At 40.8% G+C, this 26,972-nt stretch overlaps 1 protein-coding gene across 4 annotated transcripts in view; it reads right to left on the bottom strand.

The window, feature by feature from the left end:
• The window catches only part of LOC126262995 (mitotic checkpoint serine/threonine-protein kinase BUB1-like), a 245,335-nt gene that overhangs the window by 156,207 nt on the left and 62,156 nt on the right, over nucleotides 1-26,972 (bottom strand). For all 4 annotated transcript variants that reach the window (XM_049959949.1, XM_049959951.1, XM_049959950.1 and 1 more), the window contains exon 4: nucleotides 22,964-23,189. In XM_049959949.1, coding sequence (XP_049815906.1) covers nucleotides 22,964-23,189 — 226 coding nt within the window. The remainder of the gene's footprint in view (nucleotides 1-22,963; nucleotides 23,190-26,972) is intronic.

Here is a 26,972-nt window from a genome sequence, read left to right as displayed (position 1 = left end):
CACCAAGGCTTCATCAATCATCTTGCTGAGAAACAAGGATTATAAGGACATCCTACCCATGATCCTTCTCCACCCGTCCTTATGTGATATTCTGTCACTCACCTAATATATACAATATCCAAATCCATCTCTACGTCACTCCCAACCTCTTGCCACAGGGGCCATGTCCCTGTGGAAGAACTGTCTGAGTCACCCACAAGCACAACCTACGCTAGTAGTGTCACAGGTTCATCTTATTCCATCAGAGACAGATCCATCTGTGAAAACAGCCATGTCATTCGCAATTTCTGTATGGCATTCTCTGTGGGTATGACAGGTGTAAGGAAACATGAGAATTTTACTGTGGCTGAAAAGCACGAATTCTTTGACAGACTTCTTAATATCATGAATATTCCTCTTACATTTGAAGAGAAAACTCTCTTACATAGAGGATTAAACTATAATTCCAAACTTACATTAGGACAGAAAGACAAAGAGAACTATAGCAGAGGTCAAACCCACAAGTAATATGGCAAGGCTTCCCACTCAAAGAGAATAACCTAGCAGTCAACACATTAAAAACACAGTTACAGTCCAGAAAGTAACCATAAAAATGAAAGTAAGAAGTTGAAGAGGCATACGTGTTCATCACCATAGCAGATAAAGACAACATTGTCATAATTATGAATGGCGAAGACTATCTAAATAAAACTGAAATTTTTTTTTCAAAAAAAGAATTAACAAAGTGGCTAAAGATACAACAAGAAAGTATCATGCAAATTAAAATGCAAAATTCACAGCTGCTATTTTCTGTTTTATGACAAAGAAAAAGAGTGATATAAAGGCATGAGTCTACTAATGCCAGACGCATCCAGGCAGATAACACTTCACAAAAATAACAAATCCACGAGGCTTGTATCTAACACGAGGCAGTCTTAAATGCTCTGAAATGTGTTATACAAGCACAAAGGTTAAAATGCTAAACATGTTTTATGAGTACTATAGATTAAAAAATGAATACAAGTTTGTGAACAAAGTCAAGGATACAGTCATACCAGCTGATTTCACCTTCACCTCCCTACATGTGCTGAACTTATGCACTATATAGAAGAGATGTTGAGTCGTAGGTAGGCAAAACAAAAAGAGTGTTAAATAAGTAAGCTTTCAGCCAAAAGGCATCTTCTAAATTAGACCCCCCCCCCCAACACACACACACACACACACACACACACACACACACACACACACACACACACGCACGCGCGCGCGCGCGCACGCACGCGCGCAAGCATACTTTATGCCCACATGATCGCTACCATCGGCAGCTTGGACCAGAATGCAACTGTCACATGAATAGCAATCTGGAGTGAGGCAGGAAGACGGAGGGATAGCAGGGTATGGGTGGGGGGAGAGAAAAGCACTGTCTGGTGAGATGTGCAGGGATTACATGGCATATTGAGATTGCCAGGTGCAGCGAAAGGACATGGGGTGTGGGGTAAAAAATAGGGAGTGCAGAAAGAGGGGAGCAGGGAAGGGGAAATGATGGGTGAATGCACTGCAGATGGTGGTGCCCAATGAAGGTGAAGGAATGTGAACACAGGAGGTTATAGGAAATAGCAGGCAGAAACTGTTGGATGAAGAGTGTGGGGACAGTTGGTTACCATTGGCTGAAGCCAGGACAATTTCAGGAGTGTAGAACCATTGAAATAAAGCATGATATGTTCAGCTGCATGTTGTGTACTGGGTGGCCAACTTTGTTCTTGGCCGCAGTTTGGTAGTGATTATAGATTTTGGTGGACAGTTGGTTGGTTGTCGTACTGACAAAAAGCTGTGCAGTTATTTCAGTGACTTGGTATATGACATGACTGCTCTCACAGGTGGCCCTGCCTCTGATGAGGCATGATAAGCCTGTGATAGGACTGGAGTAGGATGTGCTAGATGGGTGTACTGGGCAGGTCTTTCGCATGGGTCTTCCACAGGGATATGACACCTGTGGCAAGGAGTTGAGAGTGATGCAGGGTTATTTGTGAGAGTGGCCTCTGTTCCCTGAGGACATACACACACAAGTGAAAGATGGCCATGTCTCTTGAAAACATTTGATGTAGTAGAAACAGTCCACTGTGTGCACCCTGATCTGTGATCTGCGCAGATGGTGTGTAGGCAGTGACATAACTCAGCCTTTGGTGTCAGATATTTTGTACACATTTAATAGTGTTGATATCATATTACGCACTTTCTTTATGATTTCATATTTAGCTGCAATCTAGAAAAGTGTGGCACAGTTGGATTCACCATCCAATTCTTAATGTTCAAAATGAAGGATACAAATTATAGAGCTTCCTCAACTGTGGATAAATTATTCTTGGTAGTAGGTACACAAAGGAAATAATTTTATGACGACCTGGTATTCTAGTTTATTCATTTGAATAAAACATTTACAGCATAAATGCTTCAAAGAGTTATACTGACAAAACCGCTCTGCGTATCAAGTTGACATTAGACATTACTGTGCAACAAGTTTCATTTGTATCAGTGCCATCTCACTGTCATTGTACTAATGTCATCTATTGTATCATTTACACATGGGATGAGGCATGGAACATTTTGCCCCACTATCTTTCTACACACTGAAGAAATTAATAACTTATTTATACCTTATCAAAAGTCATGAGGGGTTCATTAATTATTGGCCAACAATTTCAACAATCTTATTAACCATTAATATAATAGAGGGAAACATTCCACGTGGGAAAAATATATCTAAAAACAAAGATGATGTGACTTACCGAATGAAAGTGCTGGCAGGTCGATAGACACACAAACAAACACAAACACACACACAAAATTCAAGCTTTCGCAACAAACTGTTGCCTCATCAGGAAAGAGGGAAGGAGAGGGAAAGACTAAAGGATGTGGGTTTTAGGGGAGAGGGTAAGGAGTCATTCCAATCCCGGGAACGGAAAGACTTACCTTAGGGGGAAAAAAGGACGGGTATACACTCGTGCGCGCGCGCGCACACACACACACATATCCATCCACACATATGATGTGGATGGATATGTGTGTGTGTGTGCGCGCGAGTGTATACCCGTCCTTTTTTCCCCCTAAGGTAAGTCTTTCCGCTCCCGGGATTGGAATGACTCCTTACCCTCTCCCCTAAAACCCACATCCTTTCGTCTTTCCCTCTTTCCTGATGAGGCAACAGTTTATTAACCATTAAAACGTAAATGGATTAGATAAAAAAATCTACTCATGAAGCGGTGGCAGGAGAACACACACACACACACACACACACACACACACACACACACACATAAAGATTTAACTTTTACAAGCTTTCGGAGCCAGAGGCTCCTACTTCTGCCAGAAGAGATGAAGGGGAAGGAAGAGGGGTGAAAGAAAAGGACTGGAGAGGTTTAGTGAAAGGGATACAGTTCAGAAAAGTCACCCAGACTTATTGGTTGGGGACTGCACTGGACGAGATTTGAAAACCTGAGAGCTCAAAGGTGGAAGACAGTAAAATGCAAGACAAGAGGTTACTACTGAAACATCGTGCACAAGTTAAAAAGAGTGAAAAGCTAAGTGCATTGTATATAACAGAGGCAGGAAGGGGAGACGGCGAAAAATAGACAGGTCAGAAAATGAAGGATGCACAAAACTAAAATGGAATGAAGAAAGCAGTAGTTACTATGAAGAAATGCTGAGACATAATGAATTAACGTAAATTAATGCCAGGTGTGTGGCGAGAACCAAGGACTTGTTGTAGGACTCTTACCTGAAGAGTTCTCAGAATCTGATGTCTAGGGGAAGAATACAGATGACACACGTGGTGAAACAGGCACTGAGGTCATGACTGACATGTTGTAGAGCATGCTGTGCGACAGGATATTGTGTGTTGCTGGTATACACACACTGTCTATGCCGATTCATCCTGACTGATAACTGCGTGGTAGTCATGCCGATGTAAAATGCCGAACAGTGTTTACATAACAGCTGGTAAATGACGTGTCATTTCCAAGGTGGCTCTCCCTCTGATAATATATGTTTCACCAGTTACGGGGAGGGGGCATAGGGCAAGTCTTGCAGCAGGGATGGTCATAGGGGCAGGACCTATAGGGTGGGGAGATGGCTGCAGAAGGTGCATAGGATCTGACAAGGATATTGCAGGGCTTGGGAGGGCAAAGCTATTCTACGTGTGGTGGGCAAAATCTCAGACAGAATGGATCTTATTTCAGGGCATGATTCTGGGAAGTGACGGCCTTGTCGAAGTACCTGATTAATACATTCGAGACCAGGATAATACTGGGTGACAAGTGGTGTGCTCTGAACAGATTTTTGGAGGGATGAGATGTACCAGGATTGGATGTGATGGCTCAGGAAATCTGCTTTGAACTAAGTTGTTGGGATAATTACACCCAGTGAAGGCTAAGGTGAGAGTGGTGGCATATTGCTGTAAAGAGTCTGCATCTAAAACAAATATGTTTGCCTAGAATGACAAGGATGCATGGGAGAGAACATGTGACATGGAAAGGATGGCAACTGTCAAAATGTAAGTACTGTTGTTTGTTAGTATGTTTAAAGTGAACGAAGTGTGTAGGAGCTGTTCGGTGAGGATGAGATCTAAATCAAAGAGAATGGCATGGGATTAGGAATAGGACCATGTGAAATTTAACTGAGAGAAGGTATTTAGGGATTCCCGGAATTTTAACAGGTCAGCTTCACCATGAGTTCATACGGCAAAGATGTCATCAATGTATTCGGATAAAGTTTGGTGGAAAAAACTTTTATATAGACGACTTTTGGTGGATGGTGTAGCAAATGTGAACTGGTAGTGCTGATCTGCATTTTGAGATTCAGAAACATTCATTTCAATCTGAAACTGCTGTAGGCACAAATCTGCAGAAGTTTGGCACTCTTCATGTGTCTCACAAAATTCACTGAATATTAGAGTGCTACTGTACCTCAGATAGCATTCTCAGGGACCTTACTGACACATGCTACTCCATAGGGCATCAATATTCTTGCCTCAGCGCAAACATAATAAGGATTAGTGGATTGAGGGAACTTAGGCAATGGCTTTAGGGTAAGGGCACACCCAGCTATTCTGTGACCCGACCATGCCACTTGAAGTTCGATAGACAACAACATGAAGACCTGAAACACAACTGTTACTACTGCTATATACTTAGGCAGAATAATTTCCAAGGACCAAACCACAAGGTGATTAACCCCTTATTTGTGAAACACATCCACTGAAAACAATATTGATAATGAAAGTATCTGTCCAAGCATTTTAAAGTACTGTGTGGAAAATAGCAGGACAGAGGTGTCCATAACACTGACAATGTTAAAAAATAAAATCAATTTCAGAAGATGTAAAATGAGGCACAAAACTGGACCGGTGTGTACATGAGATGCAGATGGGGGCCCCTCAGGGCTCATCTTTAATACAAATGGAATTTGCAGAATCATTTACAGAATGTCTGCAGAAGAAGATAATTCCCCAAAACAGGAACACGGCTGTAGTTGTTCTACTACACAAGAAAGGAGGCAGGAAACTTACAAATCTCTCAATCTAATCCCAATAATGAGCAGGGTATTTACTAACTGTATAGAAGGAAAAATCTGGATAAGTGCGAGTAGAACTCATGCACCAACTATTCCATACAAACTTAATTAATGGGATGAGAAGTTCCGCCTTATGCAAGACACCTTTTTTCTTTTGTTGCATAAGGCGGAACTTCTCATCCCATTTTCTTAGCAAGCACGGAGACAACAAGAAGAACTGCACCACAAGATGATTATAAACTTAATTAAGTTTATAGATAGTTCATCTATCCCAAGAATCGGGACTTTACATGACTTTCACCTGTCATCGGTATCGGTACTGGCAAGATATCAAAATACGTGACTACTGAGCCGTATCTTTTGACTGCATCAAGTAGAAGCTAAAATTTCTGGCACCGCCAAGGGATCGTAGACATCAACATGTGACAAATTTCAACTTGATAAACCTATGTTCCTGAGAAAATGAGGATTAACAGACGGATGGACAAATGGACAGACAGACACTCGGATAACAAATGACACAAGAAACATTATTTTTGTGTGACATAATTACAAATTATGAAAAGGGAAGTTGCAACTCGCCATATAGCAGAGATGCTGAGTCACAGACAGGCACAGCAAAGAGACTGTCGCAAATAAAGCTTTCAGCCAGTAAGACCTTCATCAACAACAATGACACACACACACACACACACACACACACACACCTGACCAAGGTATAGGCTGTTCCTCCTACAGATCTGCCTACCCTTTTCCTCTCCTGTATCTAATCTGTTATTTGGGTATGCCCCATCTTAACTTCCTCAGTAAACACAGTTGCTAGCCCCCTTTTACTACCTTTTCTCACTCTAAATGATAAGTTTATCCCATAATTGATTTCTGCTGACAGCACCTGATACCTCTCTATCTAAATATCTTAACTCCTCTCCTTCTAACTTCATATTTTTTTCCCTTACTCTTGTTTACAACACATATAACATCACCTTGTACACATACTTCTCATGCTTATGTATCTTGCTTCTACTTACTGATACACAGAGCTTATCCTTTACTTACTTATAATTACTAGGTTTAGACAATACAAAAGGTCTTATTCCATGTATTTCTTGTGAATACACAAGGATAATGTTAGCACTTTGTCTCTTGCAATTCAAATTTATTCCTCATGGATCTACTCACTGTTGAATACTAGTTATCAAACCATTTCATTCTGTTAACTTTTAAGATCTTGCTTCTTATTTGGCTATGCATGTTAGCATGCCCTCAGTTTGTCTTAGCTTCCCTCTCCTATGTGGACTCTTCTCCCCTACAGCATGTGGTGTGACTAACATATGTTACTTACTTACCAAAACGTCTGTTAATTTATTGTTATCGCCATATGTAAAATACTCACCAGTGCTATCTTACTGTTGTAACAGAAGGTATAATTTTAATAAAAGATAATAAGATAGTCAGTGTAGATAGAAACTGTTAACAAGGAAACTAAGATAGAAACATGGAAGCAATTGATCTCAGACGGCCAGTGGTTATCAATCCACCAAATCTGCAAATGGTGCAAACTCTCCTGGGGCCTTAAATCTTTTAATCATATCTATATTATATAAGCCTTTAGCCTGCCTTGTTTCAGGGTCTATTAGATATATTGCACCTATAAGATACCTCATGGCAAAATCTGTCTTTTTGATATCCTCCCACGTTTTTGGTAAAGATCTAGAAAATACTCACAAAAAATAGGTGGGGGTGAACTTTTCCATCAGGTTTGAACTCCAGAAAATCCTTTGATAAATTTATATTACTTCCCCAATTGTACCTCCTCTAATAAACGAATTGATAACCACTGTTATTTATGCCCGCCTTCTTATGGATTTCCTGCTTAGTACTGTCAATAGCCTCCCATAATCTTGTTAATAATTTTTTATGTTCTTCCTTAGAAAGAGTGTTAATATTAAGCATTTCTAATTTCTCTTGTACAGTAGAATTTACAAATTTGTGTAACCATTCCTCAGAATTAAATAAAGTTTCATGTGTGTTAATTATTTCTCTAAATTCTTTGCATTGTTCTAAAACAGTTATATGCTATTGTACCTCCTAGATTTGCTCTTTAACCTCGTTGAAGACTCTTAACGACAAATCAACCTGCTTTGTCAATTTTACCATTTACGAGGGCAGTTCAATAAGTAATGCAACACATTTTTTTTCTGAAAAAGGGGTTGTTTTATTCAGCATTGAAATACACCAGGTTATTCCCCAATCTTTTAGCTAAACAACACTATTTTTCAACGTAATCTCCATTCAATGCTACGGCCTTACACCACCTTGAAATGAGGGCCTGTATGCCTGCACGGTACCATTCCACTGGTCGATGTCGGAGCCAACGTCGTACTGCATCAATAACTTCTTCATCATCCGCGTAGTGCGTCCCACGGATTGCGTCCTTCATTGGGCCAAACATATGGAAATCCGACGGTGCGAGATCGGGGCTGTAGGGTGCATGAGGAAGAACAGTCCACTGAAGTTTTGTGAGCTCCTCTTGGGTGCGAAGACTTGTGTGAGGTCTTGCGTTGTCATGAAGAACGAGAAGTTCGTTCTGATTTTTGTGCCTACGAACACGCTGAAGTCGTTTCTTCAATTTCTGAAGAGTAGCACAATACACTTCAGAGTTGATCGTTTGACCATGGGGAAGGACATCGAACAGAATAACCCCTTCAGCGTCCCAGAAGACTGTAACCATGACTTTACCGGCTGAGGGTATGGCTTTAAACTTTTTCTTGGTAGGGGAGTGGGTGTGGCGCCACTCCATTGATTGCCGTTTTGTTTCAGGTTCGAAGTGATGAACCCATGTTTCATCGCCTGTAACAATCTTTGACAAGAAATTGTCACCCTTAGCCACATGACGAGCAAGCAATTCCGCACAGATGGTGCTCCTTTGCTCTTTATGGTGTTCGGTTAGACAACGAGGGACCCAGCGGGAACAAACCTTTGAATATCCCAACTGGTGAACAATTGTGACAGCACTACCAACAGAGATGTCAAGTTGAGCACTGAGTTGTTTGATGGTGATCCGTCGATCATCTCGAACATGTGTGTTCGCACGCTCCGCCATTGCAGGAGTCACAGCTGTGCACGGCCGGCCCGCATGCGGGAGATCAGACAGTCTTGCTTGACCTTGCGGCGATGATGACACACGCTTTGCCCAACGACTCACCATGCTTGTGTCCACTGCCAGATCACTGTAGACATTCTGCAAGCGCCTATGAATATCTGAGATGCCCTGGTTTTCCGCCAAAAGAAACTCGATCACTGCCCGTTGTTTGCAACGCACATCCGTTACAGACGCCATTTTAACAGCTCCGCAGCACAGGGCTGCCACCTGTCGGAAGTCAATGAAACTATACGAGACAAAGCGGGAATGTTTGAAAATATTCCACAAGAAATTTCCGTTTTTTTCAACCAAAATTGGCCGAGAAAAAAAATGTGTTGCATTACTTATTGAACTGCCCTCGTACTTTCTTGAATTGCTCTTTTACTTTCTTGCCAACTAAATCACATTGATTACTGATCTTTTCCTTCAATTTCTGAAGTAACTGGCTCAAAGTACTTGCAATGTTAGTTAATTTAGCTTCCATTTCCTGTCTGGCATTTTCTGTTACCTCTAAGTATACTTATTATTTCATATTTTCTACCTTAACAGACAGTTCATTACTTTTAGACCCTACTTTGTCAGATAGTTCCTTTCTAGTGTCAGACAGTTTCTTATTTGTTGAATCTACTTTGCCAGATAATTTCTTAAAATTAGAATTAATTTCATCAGGCATTTGTTGTAATAAATCTTTAAGCCATTCTGAAGACTCTGCAGCCACTTTTCTTGTAATGGCTGGCATACAAAGTAAATATACTCTATTATGTACCCTCTATTGCTCTAGTAGAAGGTTACTGCACAGTTTTCTCAAACCTGGTAACACTGAAACACTGTGTCACCATCTTGATGAAAAAAAATCTTCAAAGTGAATTTCTGTATTTTATGAACAGCTCATCTTTTCCAATTAACTGTACTCTCTCGTCGTGTAGCTGAAGCAACCATGTGTATGTGGCAATGTACTGCTATGATCTATCTGCCCAGTACAAAATTGTTAAGGCTTTCGTGGCCACTTGTTGACAAACTGCCTATTGGCTTCTGTCTCGGGTTCTTCGGCCGACGTTCATCTAATGATTTTTCTGACGTTTCGCCAGCACGAGTGGCTGGCATTGTCAAAGCTTCATCCTCCATTGCCGGTGGTGAACTGGAGGCGAGCTTGCGGCCGCAGACTATATGTACCTGGCGCGCCAATGTCCGAGGGCTTCTCCGCGGCCTTTTCTGGTGCGGTAGCAAGAGGAGAACCGCACCGGAAATGACCGCGGAGAAGCCCTCGGACGTTGGCGCGCCAGGTACATATAGTCTGCGGCCGCGAGCTCGCCTCCAGTTCACCACCGGCAATGGAGGATGAAGCTTTGACAATGCCAGCCACTCGTGCTGGTGAAACGTCAGAAAAATCATTAGATGAACGTCGGCCGAAGAACCCGAGACAGAAGCCAATAGGCAGTTTATCTGCCCAGTGCAGCCGATGTATCAAACACAGTAATAGGTGGACTGTATTGTCCCATACATCAGCACCCCTGCAGCATTGTTCAGTTACTACAGTGTCCACATCAATGTCAGGATTCAAAATCTTCTACTCCGAACCAACCGAAAAATTATTTTCCTCCAAAACCATCGAGAAATTACTCTGTCTTGGTTAAAAGATTCTTTTATTCACATGTCGACATCGTTTACTTGAGATGCAAATTTGACTGAAGTTGCCTTAATATTAATACCACAACTGTATAAGTATGATCTATTCTCAGATTTCATGCACTGTTCTGATATTTCCTTTCACTTTTTTCTTAACATATTGTTACTGAGTTTGGACAATATAGTTACATCAGTTCACTTGTAGTTTCTCCTCTTGTTTAATCCTTGCTGCTCTTAGCAACACCACAATTTATCACTCGAATTTCAAGATTTGCAAATTTATAGTTCTCTATTTCCTTCCTTTTGCTCCAATGCTGCACAACCTGTACACTGGGAGCCAAATTAAATGTTTTTCTTATTGGTTTAGGGTTTTATGTAGTTGCTGGCTCACTCCTTGTAGCTGAAGATGAGACAGAACTCTTCATGAAATCTGACAATATCTGACATATTTACATTTTTCTTTGAATCCAGTTGCTGTAGTTGGCTCTCTTGAAGCAGAGGTCCTGCTAATCAGTGCCTCTGAAATTCCGTGTGTAGCTGAGGAAAGGCTTGACTTCTTCACATTCTGCAGCTTTTATTAGCACAAAAGAAGATAACTTCTACTCTCGCAGAAAAGCATATTTCACTATTTTCCTTTTACAAAGAGATATTTCCTTGAATGAGTGTACAGATCATTAGAGTGACTCATGAATTAGAGTAGAACACAACTTCTTATACGACGTATGCCCCATAGGCTCAACATGCCATTCAAGATTACAATACACTTTATTTGTCCAAAACCATCTTGTCTTTTGTTTACATTCTTGGAGAGCGTGGTTGCTCTTTGATGGTCAAGTCACAACACTAAAATGTTTAATGTCTGCACATACAAAAACAAACACCCGCACACAGTATATGTTTCGTGACTTACTCAGTGCTTGATTTTATTCTGTCAAGATCATCTTTCCTTGTGCTACACAACAAGTGTGAAATATCATTTGCACAAACAACATGTAACACTTCAGTTGTATGCATGAATGAAGGTCACTGATGGCTTGGAAGTGTTTTGAATGTTAGTGAATATACCAATGGGGCTACAATTAGCTTCTTGTAGCCATATCCCAAGAAACCCAATGTCTTTACTGTGGACAATAAAGACATCTTCAAAAGGCAACAGGCCGAATGTTATGTCCTTTCACCAAAAGATGTACAGTGTTATACCCTGCTACCCAGTATTAAAACATGGTAAGTGCTGATGATACATTTATCATTGCATTTGTTTGGGTAAAATTTATACCTGTTTACCATGCATTCCAGAAATGTTTGTCTGGGATGTTTATATCATGTCACACATCATTAACATCGCATAATACATTGGCCTGTTCATGCTGCTACCTTGCTATCACACTATCATTTGAACAGTTAATGTGTTTTTCAGTACTTTTTTTTTAGAGTTTGCGTTCAATTTATATTGCTTTTTTGTACCACTTAGATGTAGATATTAAAATATATCCTCTAATCAAAATCTCATTCCAACTTGATTTTTTTGCTGTGTTGTGTAGCGCTGGGGAGCGAGTGCCAGGTCACCAGCATTGTGAAGCCTAGTGCAGGGTTGGCTCAGGTGACTGACAGCATAGGGGAGTTATGTAAGAATTTTACGAAGGAGGGTCAGGTAGTGATAGTGGGTGGAGCAGGGAACAGTCTTGATAGGGATGGGGAATATGATGTAGGTGGTGTGCTGGTAAAGATAGCTACTCAAACTGGTGGCACTAATGTGCATTTCTTGCAACTGTTTCAGCATTATGATCGGCCTCATCTTAATGTGGCTGTTAGGTGCATTAACATTGGGGAGGGTGCCGATGACAGAGGGCATGGGTCACATCTCGGTGGTGCCATTTGGGTTTATCAGTAGATCAGGTTTCACAAGGCATGGCCTGCACCTCAATAGGTATGGGAAGTGGAGTCTGGCAAAGCTTATAGGTGACAGTGTAGTGGGTGGTGGTGTGATAACTCATGGAAAATTCCTGTAGTAGTTGGTGTTAAGAGTTGCAACTTTTTTAGAGTGAAGTCAGCTGCTTAACGGAAGTCCCTCTAACTAAGGGCTCACCTTCAGAGGACATAATGTCTCCATCAAAATATAAGAGGTTAATACCTACTAATAAAGTCAGTGAACTCATAGGTGTTAACTGAAACTATTGGTATATCAGAGCACCACTTAAATAATTTGACAATTCAGAGGCTTCCTTTACCAGGATACAGATTTAACTGATTGTTTTTCAAGGAGTTCCTTGTGGGGTGGGGGCGTGGCAATGAACATAAAAAACAGTATTCCATTTGTTCCATAGACATATGACACTATACTGAATAGATATTTGAAAGTTGTGCTGGGGCAGTTGTATTAGTGAAACGAAACTTCTAATTGTTATTGTTTATAGGTCCCCTAACTCTGACTTCATAGTATTTGTGCTCAAGCTAGAAGGGGTTCTTGATTCACTTTGTAGAAAGTACGAGAAATTAGTTATATGTGGTGACTTCAGCATAAATTTTGCACATAATGGTGCAAGAGAAAGGATTTTGGCACATCTCCTAAATTCATATGATCTGATGCAGTCAGTGTTTTTTTCCAACTAGGGTGCAGGGAAAAAGGAGCACAGCCATAGACAATATTTTTATTTATTCTTAATTAATAGCTGGGCATTCTGTTAGTAAAAGGGTAAATGGCCTTACTATTTGAGCAGTATCTGAAGTGAGTGATCATTAGACACGAAAATTAGTCTACTTTGCTTATTTTCATTCACTTACGTCATATGGTATTATATTTCGGGGTAACTCTTTCCATTCTAAAAGGATATTTTTGGCTCAGAAATGGGCGGTTCAGGCAAAAAGTGGTGTAAGTTCACGAACCTCTCGTCAACCCCTGTTCGCGAGTCTGGGTATTTTGACATTGGCCCTCAATATATATATTCCTTAATGTCGTTTCTTGTTAACGATATCAGTTTATTCTCAAGTATAAGCGGCTTTCACTCAGTTAATACTTGGCAGAAATCAAACCTGCATTTGGATCGGACTTCCTAAACTCTTGTGCAGAAAAGTGTGCAGCATACTGCTGCTTCCATTTTCAATAAGCTACAACTTGAATTCAAAAATCTTAGCAGTAATCCACGCGCTTTCAAACTGAAACTGAAGAGTTTCCTCATGGGTCACTACTTCTATTCTGTCGAGGAGTTCCTTGAAAAATTCAGCTGATTCTTGTTGTACTGTTGATTGCATTTACTTAAACTTATGGAATGACTTTTTTCGGGTTCATAAACATTTTATTTTTATCTGTTACTACTTTTATGTTGTAATTTCATGTACTGATGTGTTCCATGACCTTGGAGATTTGCTCCTCAATTTGGTCCAACGGAACTTGACGTGTAAATAAATAGAATAAATGAAAAAGCAAATATATTTTTTCAGAAATTTTGAAGATGACAAGTTTTGAGATATTTGAGATCAAAGGACAAGATCACTGATCTTAATTATGTACCTTGTTTGAATATGGGCATGCTTGATATCATTTCAAAACTTGTTCCAAAATTACCTGATTCACAATTGTATCTCTATCAGAATATAAGTTACAGCCATTTTTGTCAGTAGTGTTTGTCAAATTTTCCGCACATTTTTAGAACCATGACTGGCCATTATGTTGTCGAACTTGAGCTGCAATTCTGAAAATCTGAATTTTTCATTGTCTTGACATATGCAATGAACATACCAAATTTGATGAAAATCGGAGATGGTCTGGTTGGCAATGTTTTGATTTGGTATGGGATGACTCTCTCTCATAATTTTCTCAACAGACCATTGCCTTCCCTCCTATGATCCCCATTTGCATTCCCAAAGCAATAGATAGAACACTGGCTGAGAGAAGCTGTGCACATTACTAAGGAATGCAAACAAACCGCTCATTAGTGTCACCAGAGAGACACTTAGGATCAGATGAGCTGCCATTCCTTTTCTCTGAATTCCTTAAAAGGATCAGGCTCTTTGAATCAATTCTTGGTTCAATCCTTCCATTAAACCCAGAACCAATCAGTACTAGGGACTATGGTACAGATTGTGAACCTCAATGAAAGTGTGACCCAGTTTAGTCTCCTGAACCATATGTGCAAGCCGTTGGATTGATTCAAACACAACATTGTAGCTCAAACAACAACAGTTTCTTCCAACGTTTGCCAAACTCTGTAGTTAGTAGTATCCTATTTCCTCTATGCCTGCTGGAACGGACTTTTTGGCATTATGAATAAGACATCCAGGCTGTACATTCAAACTGATGATGTTTAATAGGCCCTAACCTTTTACATTCACCTCCCTTTGGGTCACAGCGGATTTCCCAATGGGTGAAGTACGTTTCAATCACTCAATTAATGTTTCAGTAGTAGAAAAAGCACCTCAATCTTGTTTGTTAGAAGGATGTGTGAAATACAGTCAGTGCTCCTCGGTCCATGTCACCCCTGCATAAGACTCTTAGAACTACCACTGACTCACTACCCCATTCAAGAAAAAAGCTGGAGACAGAGACTGTTCTACCATTAGAAAATAATATCCACAACAGATGATAGTAGTTGAGGTACCTTTGGTATCTCTGGTGCATGTTTCTTGATAGACATCCCAACACCCATTAACAACAGCTTCCAATCAAGTGAGAGTAGTAAGGACAATTTGCAGCCAATTAAAACAGTTTGCTGGATCGAGACGTGAACTCAGGTTCTTCACTTTTTGTGGGCAAAGGCAAAGTTCCCCTGAGTTCAAGTCTCATTCCAGCACACAGTTTTAATCTGCCAGGAAATTTCATATCAGTACATGTACTGCATCAGAGTGGAAAATTCATTTTGGAAACATAGTCATGCAAAAAACCATTGGCCATAGCTTTTACTGAGTGAACTCGCTGAAGACGTACTTTGAGCTATTTGAGGGTTATGACGTGTTGGACAGAATTTATGGTGCATCCTTGATAGAAAAGATCAACTACACAAACAACCTCTGCATCCTGGAATACTGTAGCCATAGCCCGCCCTGCCAATTACACAGTTTTGAACTTTTTTCTTCAGTAAGTTTCTGTGATGTCACCCCACGGACTGCCTCTTTTATTCTGGTTAAAAAAAATGAATCCAATTTGTCTCCAGTCACAATATTTTCCAGAAACTTCTCTCTCTCCGAATTGAAGCGAAGCATGAGTTGGGATGCAATTGTTTTTTTTTTTTTTTTCCTCTCTATTCTGGTTGGTAACATTCTTGGCACGTAAGTTCCACAAACCTTTCAAGTATACCAGCTGCTGAATACTTGTCATCATGCTGTCTTTACTGAGAGAGGCAATGTGACACAAATCTGCAGTCACCCGGCAATCACCAAGAATGATGTCATCAACTTGCTCAATGTTGCGTGGAGTTACTGCAGTCACCAGCCTTCTGCTCCGTGTTTCATCAGTTAATGATGTTTGCCCTTCAGCTTCATTACAGAGATGAACCCATCATTTAACAGTGCAGATATCCACTGTTGAATCATCGTACATGTTTTTCATTCTTTCATGAATGCGAACAGACATTTCATCTTCTGCATTCACGAATTTTATCACAGAACACTGACTAATACAAACTGCGTTGTTTTTACTTGGTTTGGGTATTAGCTTGTCTGCAGACTGGATGTGTGTGTGTATCAAGTCTGCACATTGGGCTATCACAGTTTGTTTACTTCTTGAAGTCCATGTATGCTTGCTCGACACAACTTCATTGAATATATGGTTGTCTATGTTATTAATTATAGAATACAGAGCTGTCCCTGCTATTCAGTTCCAGTCTCTCTTCTTCTTTGCGCCTTTTTGGAAAGGTCTTTGACGTACAGCAACATGTACGCTGCATATTTTAATATTACGAAGTGTAATTGTGGATTCCACCAAATATCGCATGTTACTTTCTGAAGCAATGAAACCGAGAATGTGATGCACTTTTGTAAGCCAGTCGCAGCTCATGTCACATGATCTCGGCAGCCGATGACAGCGATATTCAGAGTATAGGATACGTGATGTAGTCAGCCAATAGCAACATCACTGTTAAGTAGTGTGAACACACAAAGAGGAAAAGTTAATGGTTTAAATTAATATACATAGTAGTGCTACAAGAAAAGCAATGCTTTCACATATAATATTTGTCTCGAAGATTTGTAGGGACGTAGAACCACTGCCCCCCCCCCCCCAATATCGATACCCTATCGCAGCGAGAACAACTGTATATCTGCCAGATCAGTTCTCTGTAGTACGCGCTCCATGCTTCACGCATTGAGTATATGCTGTGAGAGTAAAAGCATTCAGGATTTGATGATTCGACTTGATTTTGACAGGGAAGTTAAAACAGCTTAGGTCTAACCCGCCACTGTCCGCACCGAAACCGAGTTTATTGTGCAGTATCACTCTCTGTATATCTAGTAAAGCCAACCAATGCCCTTAAATAGTGCAAGTCCCTTTACCAGTTTTTTGTTAGACAATTTCTTCAGGTCTAGTTGTCCCAAAGATTCTGTATCTTTTGCTCTCCAATGCCTAGCATTAAAAGATTAGGTTTGATGCAGTTTCTTCACCCTCATCACAGATCCTACATTTAGAGTCGTCTTCCATTATACCCACTGTGTGTAGGTGTTTTTTGAAATTCCCATGGCCGGTCATCAGTCCAGTCATGAGTTTGATCCCATTGCTGTTCAATCCCAGAATTAAAACACAGCATTGGTATCATTACCTTACCATGTTTTTGTTTATGGACCTTGGTCCAATATTCTACGTGCTGTTTCCTAAGTCAGTTCCATAGTTCTAGTCTGATCATAGCCTTGGTGATTGTCAGGACAGGTTCCAGTCCAATAAATGGAGTCACTGCCCCCATCCTGGCCAATCTGTTGGCTTGTTCATTGCCAAAGATCCCTGAATGTCCAGGGACCCAGACTAGGTTTACCCTACTGCTTCCCCCTAGCTCCACCAGAGCCCTGTGGCATTCTGCAGCAATCTTAGATCTCTTTGCAGGAGCTGCCAGTGATTTCAGGACTGCCTGGCTGTCTGAATAGATGTAGATGCTACGGTCCTTGTAGCACCTACACCTATTCTCCTCCACACATGCCCTGGTTGCAGTAATTTCAGCTTGGAATACCGACACCAGTTTTCCTAGAGAGATGATGCCCTCCAGTTGCGGCTGAACACCGTACACCACTGCCCCAAAGCCTTGGTCTGATTTTGATCCATTGTTGAATCAAACAATGTCCCCCATACAGTGTCGAACTGTTTTTTTCCCACTGCTCCTTGCTTCTGATTATTATATTGTAAGGCTTGTTGAAGGAGTTGGGAGTTATTATATAGTTGGCCGTCATTTCCCCAGCCATTCCTATATTTACCTCACTCACTATATTAGTGTGTGATTCTGGATATCCCAATGAGATCCAGTTTTTACCAGCTTTAAGTCTGTACGCCCCAGCTGCTGCCTCCATCTTGACCCAAAGGTGTAGTGGAGACATGTCCAGCATGGCTTCTATTCCAGCGGTTGGTGTACTGCTAATTCCACCTGTTATGGCTAAGCAGGCCAGTCTCTGCACCTTAGCAAGCTCATTAGCTGCAACCTGCTGTTCTACCTTCTTCCACCACAATGCAGACCTGTAGGAAATCCTAGGTCTAACCACCATGGTGTATATCCAGTGCATACCTCTGGGGCTTAGGCCCCAGTTTTACCACAAGCCCTTCTGGTACTCACTAGAGTACTTTTCGCCTTGGAGCAGCTGCTCTTAATGTGAGGGGTCCATGTTAAGTTTCTCATCTAAGGTTACCTCTAGATATTTCACTATCCCCTTCACAGGTAGAGTTTCATCGAAGTGCTTTAGATTCCGACTTGAGTGTTGGATATGCCTCTTCATGAATGGCACCACAATGGTCTTTTTAGGATTAACCCTTAGATCCTGTTTAATGCACCAGTCTTGCACAATGTACAATCCTCCTTATGCCATATTTCTAACTGTATCAGTAAATCTGCTAAGTATTTCTGTGAGGTCATCTGCATATCCTTGGCAAAAGCATTGTCTGGAATTTAGTTCCTCAATGAGTTCGTTCATCACTAGATTCCACAATAAAGGGGGCAGAGCTGCTCCTTGTGGGCAACCACTAGTGGTGTTAATTACCATCTTTTCATTCATTATGGTAGCCTCTACCTTCCTTCCACTAAGCATGGCCCTGGCCGCCTACATGTGGTGGTTCCTAGGTCATGTACCTCTGCTGGCTTTACCATGGAATCAAAGGTCATGTTACTGAAGGCCCCTTCGATATCCAGGAAGATGCAGAGGGCTATTTCTTGGAAGTGAAGTGCTTTCTCCACCCTCCCAACGAGTTGATGGAGAGCTGTCTCACATGATTTACCAGGTTGATAAGCGTGTTGGTTTGAATGAAGAGGGGCCCCTAATTAGCCTCCTCTCCCAAACGTATGCCTTAACCAGTTTTTTCCAATGTTTTGAGACTGAAGGAGGACAGACTGATTGGTCTCATAATCTTGGCCTTGGTATGATCAGTTCTCCTTGGCTTTGGACTGAAGAAAATCTTCACTGCCCTCCAAGCAATGGGAATGATTCCAACTGCTAGGCTAACCCTCAATAACCTGCATAGGACTCTTATGAGATTCTCTCCTGCCTGTTGCAGGAGAGCTGGAAAGATTCCATCTGGGCCAGGTGGCTGGAATGTTCCCACTGCCCATTGGAGTTTATTAAAGTCCACACACTCCTTGGCCGATTCCCAGTCCCCTCTTCGAGTGCCTGAGAACCACTGTCTCTCCGGGATAACATTCTTGTCTGTGTTGTCCAGCAGAGCATATTGAGGAAAGTGAGTTTTGAGGAGCAGTTCCAGCGTCCCATGTGCTGTCTTTGTATATTCTCCATCCTCTTTCCTCAACATACCTCCTGGATTGGTTGGTACTCTAGCAAGGATTCTGTGAAGTCTAGCTTGAGCAGCCGTGCTCTCCACTTCCTCACAGAATGCTTTCCAGGATGCCTCCTTTGCTTGTCTAATTGCAAGGTTGTAGTTAACAAGGACCTCATGATATTTTGCCCATTTTCCTTTACGTCTCGCAAGGCTAAACAGTCAAAAGTATTTGTAGTAATTGAGGGACGTGCAAGTGATTATTTATCGTTGGAATTACTACACCCACTCTCCACTACCTATAGATTACTAAGTTGCAAGAGAAGCTAAGTTTTCACATCTAATTTTTTTTTTTTTTTTTTTTTTTTTTGCGTGTATTACACTATAAGATACATCACGCAAATGTGCCAGTAAAATGTTTAATAACGACATTAATGTCTGATCTTCTGGGCTCGAAATTTTTCTAAATGGCTCGTCCTAAAAGATTTGATTTTTAAATGAAAGTCAAACGCTCTGCGTTTTAAGAAATTCAACGTACATTCTCGCACATACTTCATCTTGCATAAAAGGAAATTTACTTTGAAAATAAAGCCTAGTTTACATGACGACACTTGGTTGCAGGCTACTGCACTACCGGCCACAGCGCACGCGCGCTGCGCGTTTGCCCAACTCGTTGGTGAAACTAAACACTTTTGGCGTGTTCCAACTTTGGCAACACTAGCTGCACGAGTTTTGAGCTTACTTGTGTTCACAGCGTGTGGACAAACTGAAATATGAAGTGGAGAACGGAGAATAATGTTCATTTTTTGGGTATCTATACTTTGCATAGGTGTTTGTGGGATTTCAGTGACGCTGATTACAAAAATAAGCAACACATTAGCGCTCAGAACACAGATAGTTTGACAATATCTGTACTGTAGGGCAAAATTTATTGAATTAGGAACACATATAAAACTGAATTAAGAAAAATACAAGCAAGTACAATTCTGGCTGTGGAAATGCCATCATCTACAAGACTAAAATCCCACTGTTCAAGTTGGCTGACTCTTTTTTAAGGAACATTGTTGACAGGAGGGAAGGGTACACAAATAAAGAAGCTGCATTCTTTATTCAGTATTCATCTATTTGAAACGTCACAGCAGTGCTCCCCATTAACATATGTTTGAATTTTGAAATATTGCCACTGTACAGATATATCTTCAAGACAGTAGTTTGCAAACCCTTCTCTTCTTAATGCGGTCTGCTTCGAATAATTATTGCTGTTAATGTTAATAATTATTGGTGTTAATGAAAAAGCGTCACCACCAACTAAAATTGCATCTTCTAGCATGCCAAGTGTTCACTGGAATGCACACAATGTGATATGTAATTTCAGTTCTGGCGACAGTGCTTCATGCATTACCGTTTCTTTTCCTATCACATAATTAACTCTATTTAGAAGAAACGTGAACAGTTCTGGTGACATTCAAAGAGAATTAAAAGAACTTTTTGGATCTTCCATTATAAATTATCTCAGCAAGGTTGCTGAGCAACTGAGCTGATGTCTTTTCTTCATCCAGTCACGAACTGAAACACGTTTCTTTTTAAAAAAAAAAAATATGCAGCAACAAGTGTTAACTCCATCACAACTCAAGCGATGTGCAGCTGCCAAAACTTTCATTTCAGACACGACTCAGAAACCCACAAAACAACGAAACTGAAATATATACTGGTGTCACCGTGTCTACAATCATATATATAACTATTTGCATGCAACTCATTCCATGCAATAAGTGACGCAACCCAATGTTGTCATGTAAACTAGGCTTAACGTTTTTCAGACCACCATTTGCAATATTTTCCTGTGACCTGTTAGAAATAGGTTCATTTCAGCAGTTGGCAGAGAGCGCCAGATAACAGGCGTCACCACGCTTGCGCAGCTATGACGACGTAGGAAGCCCGTATGTTCATACATTAAAAGATCTTACAATATGTCCTAAAACAAACAAGACCTCTAAGAGAATTTCGTGAACCATACTAAAAAGCATAATTCGGCTTATAGTGTGCATTCGCATGACCAGATTCCGAATGAAGTAGGCCTCGACCTGAATTAAACTTTTCAATGTGGGTTCAGGATGTAAATTTTCTTGGAGTACCAGTACTGAGTCACGTATACAAACAGTGATCCAATACTGTCAAACGTTTTTTATTCCAGGCCATAATGACCATCCTCAGATCTTTTTTACACCATGTCCTAAAGTGATAGGCCATAATGGCATCGTCAAAATATATAAATATAATCAGCACAGCATCGTCACATAGATCTAAAATAAGGTGCAGAATAGGCCACATCTTCCACATAGTCATTATTGCAATACGACTATGTGGACCAGGAATGCGTTCAAAACTGTTAAAAAATCAACAGGGATGTGTTTTAAAATCATATGAATAATCACTAGACCAACGAGTGCTGGATGCTAGGTGCTTTGTGAAACCAGGTTTTGTTCCTCAAGAATACAAATTTGGTGACCCCCCCCCCTGAAATTGTCGCCCGGGACAGATACCCTGGTCCTGGTCCTCCTCGTCTATAACTTAGCTGATTTTGTTGTAGGTTCTTAATCTGTAATTCTCTCTCTCTCTCTCTCTCTCTCTCTCTCTCTCTGTGTGTGTGTGTGTGTGTGTGTGTGTGTGTGTGTGTGTGTGTGTGTGTGTATCCCCTTACCCTATACCCACACACAGAGAGATAAATTCACTAAAATAATGAATTTGATTCACACTTGCCACCAAGACAGACTCATAAGACATAGTAATTAAATTATTATATTTTATTGTTCAGAAGAACAATAAATGCTACTGGTTACAGCAATTTGTATTTTTAACTTATACTGTAACAGTCACTCAAGCATAACCTAAAATGTTTACCTTTAGTGATGGCACTTTAATTAATCAAAAGTACCACAGTACTTGCCTCTTTTTGTGGGATGCTTTATTGCAAGAGTCTGTATTTATCAAACTATTTCTCACGTTTCTAGGCTTGCTTGAAGTACGGCTACACAATCTATTGGTGACAAAATCACTTGTGCACGACTTATAGTGAATAGTACTCACTACACATTTTTTAACACCGAATTTCTATGGAACAATTTCTGTATTTAAAAAGGCTGCACATTTAATGATTTTATATACACAAATAATCACATAAGAGAAGAAAACTCCCATTGTGTAGAGGAAATGTTGGGGGGTGGGGTGGGGGTGGGGGTGGGGTGGGGGGGGGGGGGGGAATAGTTCAAATGTGTGTGAAATCTTATGGGACTTAACTGCTAAGGTCATCTGTCCCTAAGCTTACACACTACTTAACCTAAAGTACCCTAAGGAAAAACACACACACACATGCCCAAGGGAGGACTCGAACCTCTGCTGGGACCAGCCACACAGTCCATGACTGCAGCGCCTTAGACCGCTCGGCTAATCCCGCGCGGCAGGAAATGTTGACCAAGAGAGAGGCACATAGAGGGACATCAAATATGACATATCAACTTCTCAAGTCATGCTCTTATTGGAGTATATACTAGCTCTGTGTGTGTGTGTGTGTTTATATATTAAAAAACTATGGTGTCAGCCACTTTACGTATCTATTTATTGCTCAACATATCGCCCCTATACTGAGTATCTTTCCTCATACTATTGTTTGCAACACTCCAATGTTTTTTCCATTATTATGCTGTGTTCAAGTGCAACAGTAACCGCAAGTTTCACCTCATAAATTCATTCAAACATACCTCAGTGACATTTGGACACTTAGTAGCAAATCTGGAAGGTAAGTTCTCCACTGGTTTCAGGACATTTGAGGTGATCCACTGTGTTTCACCAGCAGTAAGCTCACCAAATGACTCAGGTTTTCTTAAATCTGATATAAGATTGCAGCCAGTCCACTTGTCAGCTCCAGAGCTCGTATGCACTTTTGTCTCATCTAACATTCGACGTGCAACAGCTATGTGAAAATTTCTGTAAGACAAAGAGGTCATCTGCAATTAATTCAGTGTCAAATATATATATATATATATATATATATATATATATATATATATATATATATATATATATATATATATATATATATATATATAAAGATGATGTAGCAGCAGATACACAAACATAAATTTTGCAATGAAATAATGGATGAAGGACAGATATAAGATCATAAGATCAGGGTATAATGTCTTGTCTGTGATGAAGTCATGAAAGATGAAGCACAAGCCTAAGTTGGGAGAAAAATAGCTGTTGCCTTTTTAAAGGATATGTCTTGTGGTTCAGCTTAGATCATTTAGGGAACACCATACATGTGGATACCTGAAGAGAGACTTGAAGCCTATTTCTCCAGAATGTCACTTCAGTGCTTTAAACACCACCCTACCTTACTCAGTGAAGTAACTTTTTGCAATTGCAGTAGCCTCAATAACTAAGAGCATATGAGGTCCAAAAATTTCTCCAGTTTGGTTTTGACAGATGTCATTTCTGTTTCTGAATGTTGGTACAATTAATATTTAAAAATACTTGAGAAACACAACTGATAAACATGGTATTGTTAAACAACATAGTTCAAAATATTGCTACTTCAACTATCCTCAAGAGAAAATTTCATAAGCCTCCTGGAAGAATTCATGTTAAACAAATAAAGAAATTTAAAAACTAACTTCCAACTATTCCAAAGTAGCTCAGTGATTTACGAGGTGCATTCAAGTTCTAAGGCCTCCGATTTTTTTTCTAATTAACTACTCACCCGAAATCGATGAAACTGGCATTACTTCTCGATGTAATCGACCTGCAGACGTACACATTTTTCATAACGCTGATGCTATGATTCCATGGCAGCGGCGAAGGCTTCTTTAGGAGTCTGTTTTGACCACTGGAAAATCACTGAGGCAATAGCAGCACGGCTGGTGAATGTGCAGCCACGGAGAGTGTCTTTCATTGTTGGAAAAAACCAAAAGTCACTAGGAGCCAGGTCAGGTGAGTAGGGAGCATGAGGAATCACTTCAAAGTTGTTATCACAAAGAAACTGTTGCGTAACGTTAGCTCAATGTGCGGGTGCGTTGGCTTGGTGAAACAGCACACACACAGCCCTTCCCGGACATTTTTGTTGCAGTGCAGGAAAGAATTTGTTCTTCAAAACATTTTCGTAGGATGCACCTGTTACCGTAGTGCCCTTTGGAACGCAATGGGTAAGGGTTACGCCCTCGCTGTCCCAGAACATGGACACCATCATTTTTTCAGCACTGGCGGTTACCCGAAATTTTTTTGGTGGCGGTGAATCTGTGTGCTTCCATTGAGCTGACTGGCACTTTGTTTCTGGATTGAAAAATGGCATCCACGTCTCATCCACTGTCACAACCGACAAAAAGAAAGTCCCATTCATGCTGTCATTGGGCGTCAACATTGCTTGGCAACATGCCACACGTGCAGCCATGTGGTCGTCCGTCAGCATTCGTGGCGCCCACCTGGATGACACTTTTCGCATTTTCAGGTCGTCATGCACGATTGTGTGCACGGAACCCACAGAAATGTCAACTCTGGAGGCGATCTGTTCAACAGTCATTCGGCGATCCCCCAAAACAATTCTCTCCACTTTCTCGATCATGTCGTCAGACCGGCTTGTGCGAGCCCGAGGTTGTTTCGGTTTGTTGTCACACGATGTTCTGCCTTCATTAAACTGTCGCACCCACGAACGCACTTTTGACACATCCATAACTCCATCACCACATGTCTCCTTCAACTGTCGATGAATTGTTTCACACCACGCAAATTCAGAAAACGAATGATTGCACGCTGTTCAAGTAAGGAAAATGTCGCCATTTTAAGTATTTAAAACAGTTCTCATTCTCGCCGCTGGCGGTAAAATTCCATCTGCCGTACATTGCTGCCATCTCTGGGACGTATTGACAATGAACGCGGCCTCATTTTAAAACAATGCGCATGTTTCTATCTCTTTCCAGTCCGGAGAAAAAAAATCGGAGGCCTTAGAACTTGAATGCACCTCGTACTTAAAATTGTCTCAGAGGAAATTCAACAAAAGCCATTCTGCAATAGAAATGAAGCTATTCCCATATTGTGAATGTGGTAGGGAAGCACTGAGAAAATATGAGTACAAAACAAAACTATATCAACCTACAGAAAATATATGTGGATACCTAGAGGAAACTGAGAAAGGAGGAGAAAGTTAGTTTGAGAAATTCTGCAATAGTGGAATCTCAAATGTGTGGAAGAAAGTGAGAAGCTTCACAAAACCTCAACAACCCTATACTGCTACATGCTACCATTCGTGCTATGGAACAGATGCTAGAGAAGCAAATAACACCTCCAGTCTAGCATCCTACACGCACACAGGATCCAAATCCCATTATTCATTTTTTTTAAAGTACTGGTCCTAGTCCGGGTAATATCCACTGCAACATACATTCATTTCTACCAATGATACATTACTATGTATGTATACCAAAATATTAAGCTTCTGAAAACATGCAGGATAACCTCTGCGTTCAAACAAGGCAAGAAACTTGATTTCGTGGTATCAATTGATCACCAACACTATCACAATGTCCTAACAAAGTGATGGAACAGCTGATCAGATATCACTTGAATGATGATATTGTTATCAAGGTTTCAACAATGTGACTATCAGCACCCACACAAAATGTGAATTAAATGCTTAGTGAGATGAACAAAGTTTTTTCCTGGTGTAATCTTCATTGGACAATGGCCCTTGGACACTTGAAAGACTGTCTGGAAATGACAACGAGACATTAAAATATATAATAAACATCACATATGGGAGAGTGCATGTTGTTCTGGTATAACCACCAGCAACGGAACAAAGAGAAAGAACGCAAGACCAGAGAAGGCAGTGTGACGATGTCAGCCAATAGCCCACTGACAAGGACCGCGTGACGACAGTAGCGACCTCTGCAAGAAGTGAACATGAGCGCCACTCCTGCCAGCCTTGGTCGGACATTAATGGGAAGTATACGCAGACTATTAGCACAGCCTAGCAGAGTGTGCTACAACCATGGTTAGTGGTGATCCACAAACTGTGTAACAGACTTGCCTGACATTGTATATATCACAGGCCTCTGATTTATATTGCCTGTTGCCCAACACTTGCGACACTTGTTCTAAATCCAAAGTTAAGTATTGTCAATCTGCTTTACTGAAATAAAACTACTAATGTTATTTGCTTAAATTATTGTATATCATTCCAAGAATGCAGCATCCCATAGGCACCCTATACAAGATGAGTGGGCAAGACCCAACACATGCCTAAAATCTGCATCTACGTCCACACTTTATGCACCAATGTGAAATGCATGGCAGAGGGTACGTCCCACTGTACCAGTTACTATGGCTTTTTCTCATTCTATTCACATATGGAGTGCAGGAAAAATGATTGTTTAAATGCCTCTGCGTGTGCTGTGATTAATCCAATGTTATCCTCAGGATTCTCATGGGAGAGATACTTAGTGGGTTGTAGTGTATTCCTAGACTCATCATGTAAAGCCAGTGTTTGGAACTTTTTCAGTACACTTTCTTGGGATATTTTCTGTCTATCTTCAAGAGCCTGCCAGTTCAGTTTTCTCAACCTCTCAGTGACTCTCTCCCATGGGTCAAACAAACTTGTGACCATTCGTGCTTTTCTTCTCTGTATATGTTCAATATTTCCTGTTAGTCCTCTTTGGTACGGGTCCCACATGCTTGAGCAATATTCTAGGCTGGGTCGCACAAGTGATTTGTAAT

Source organism: Schistocerca nitens, chromosome 6, assembly GCF_023898315.1.
Source record: "Schistocerca nitens isolate TAMUIC-IGC-003100 chromosome 6, iqSchNite1.1, whole genome shotgun sequence".
Lineage (NCBI taxonomy): Eukaryota > Metazoa > Arthropoda > Insecta > Orthoptera > Acrididae > Schistocerca > Schistocerca nitens.
This window is presented reverse-complemented; position numbering and strand designations above follow the sequence as displayed.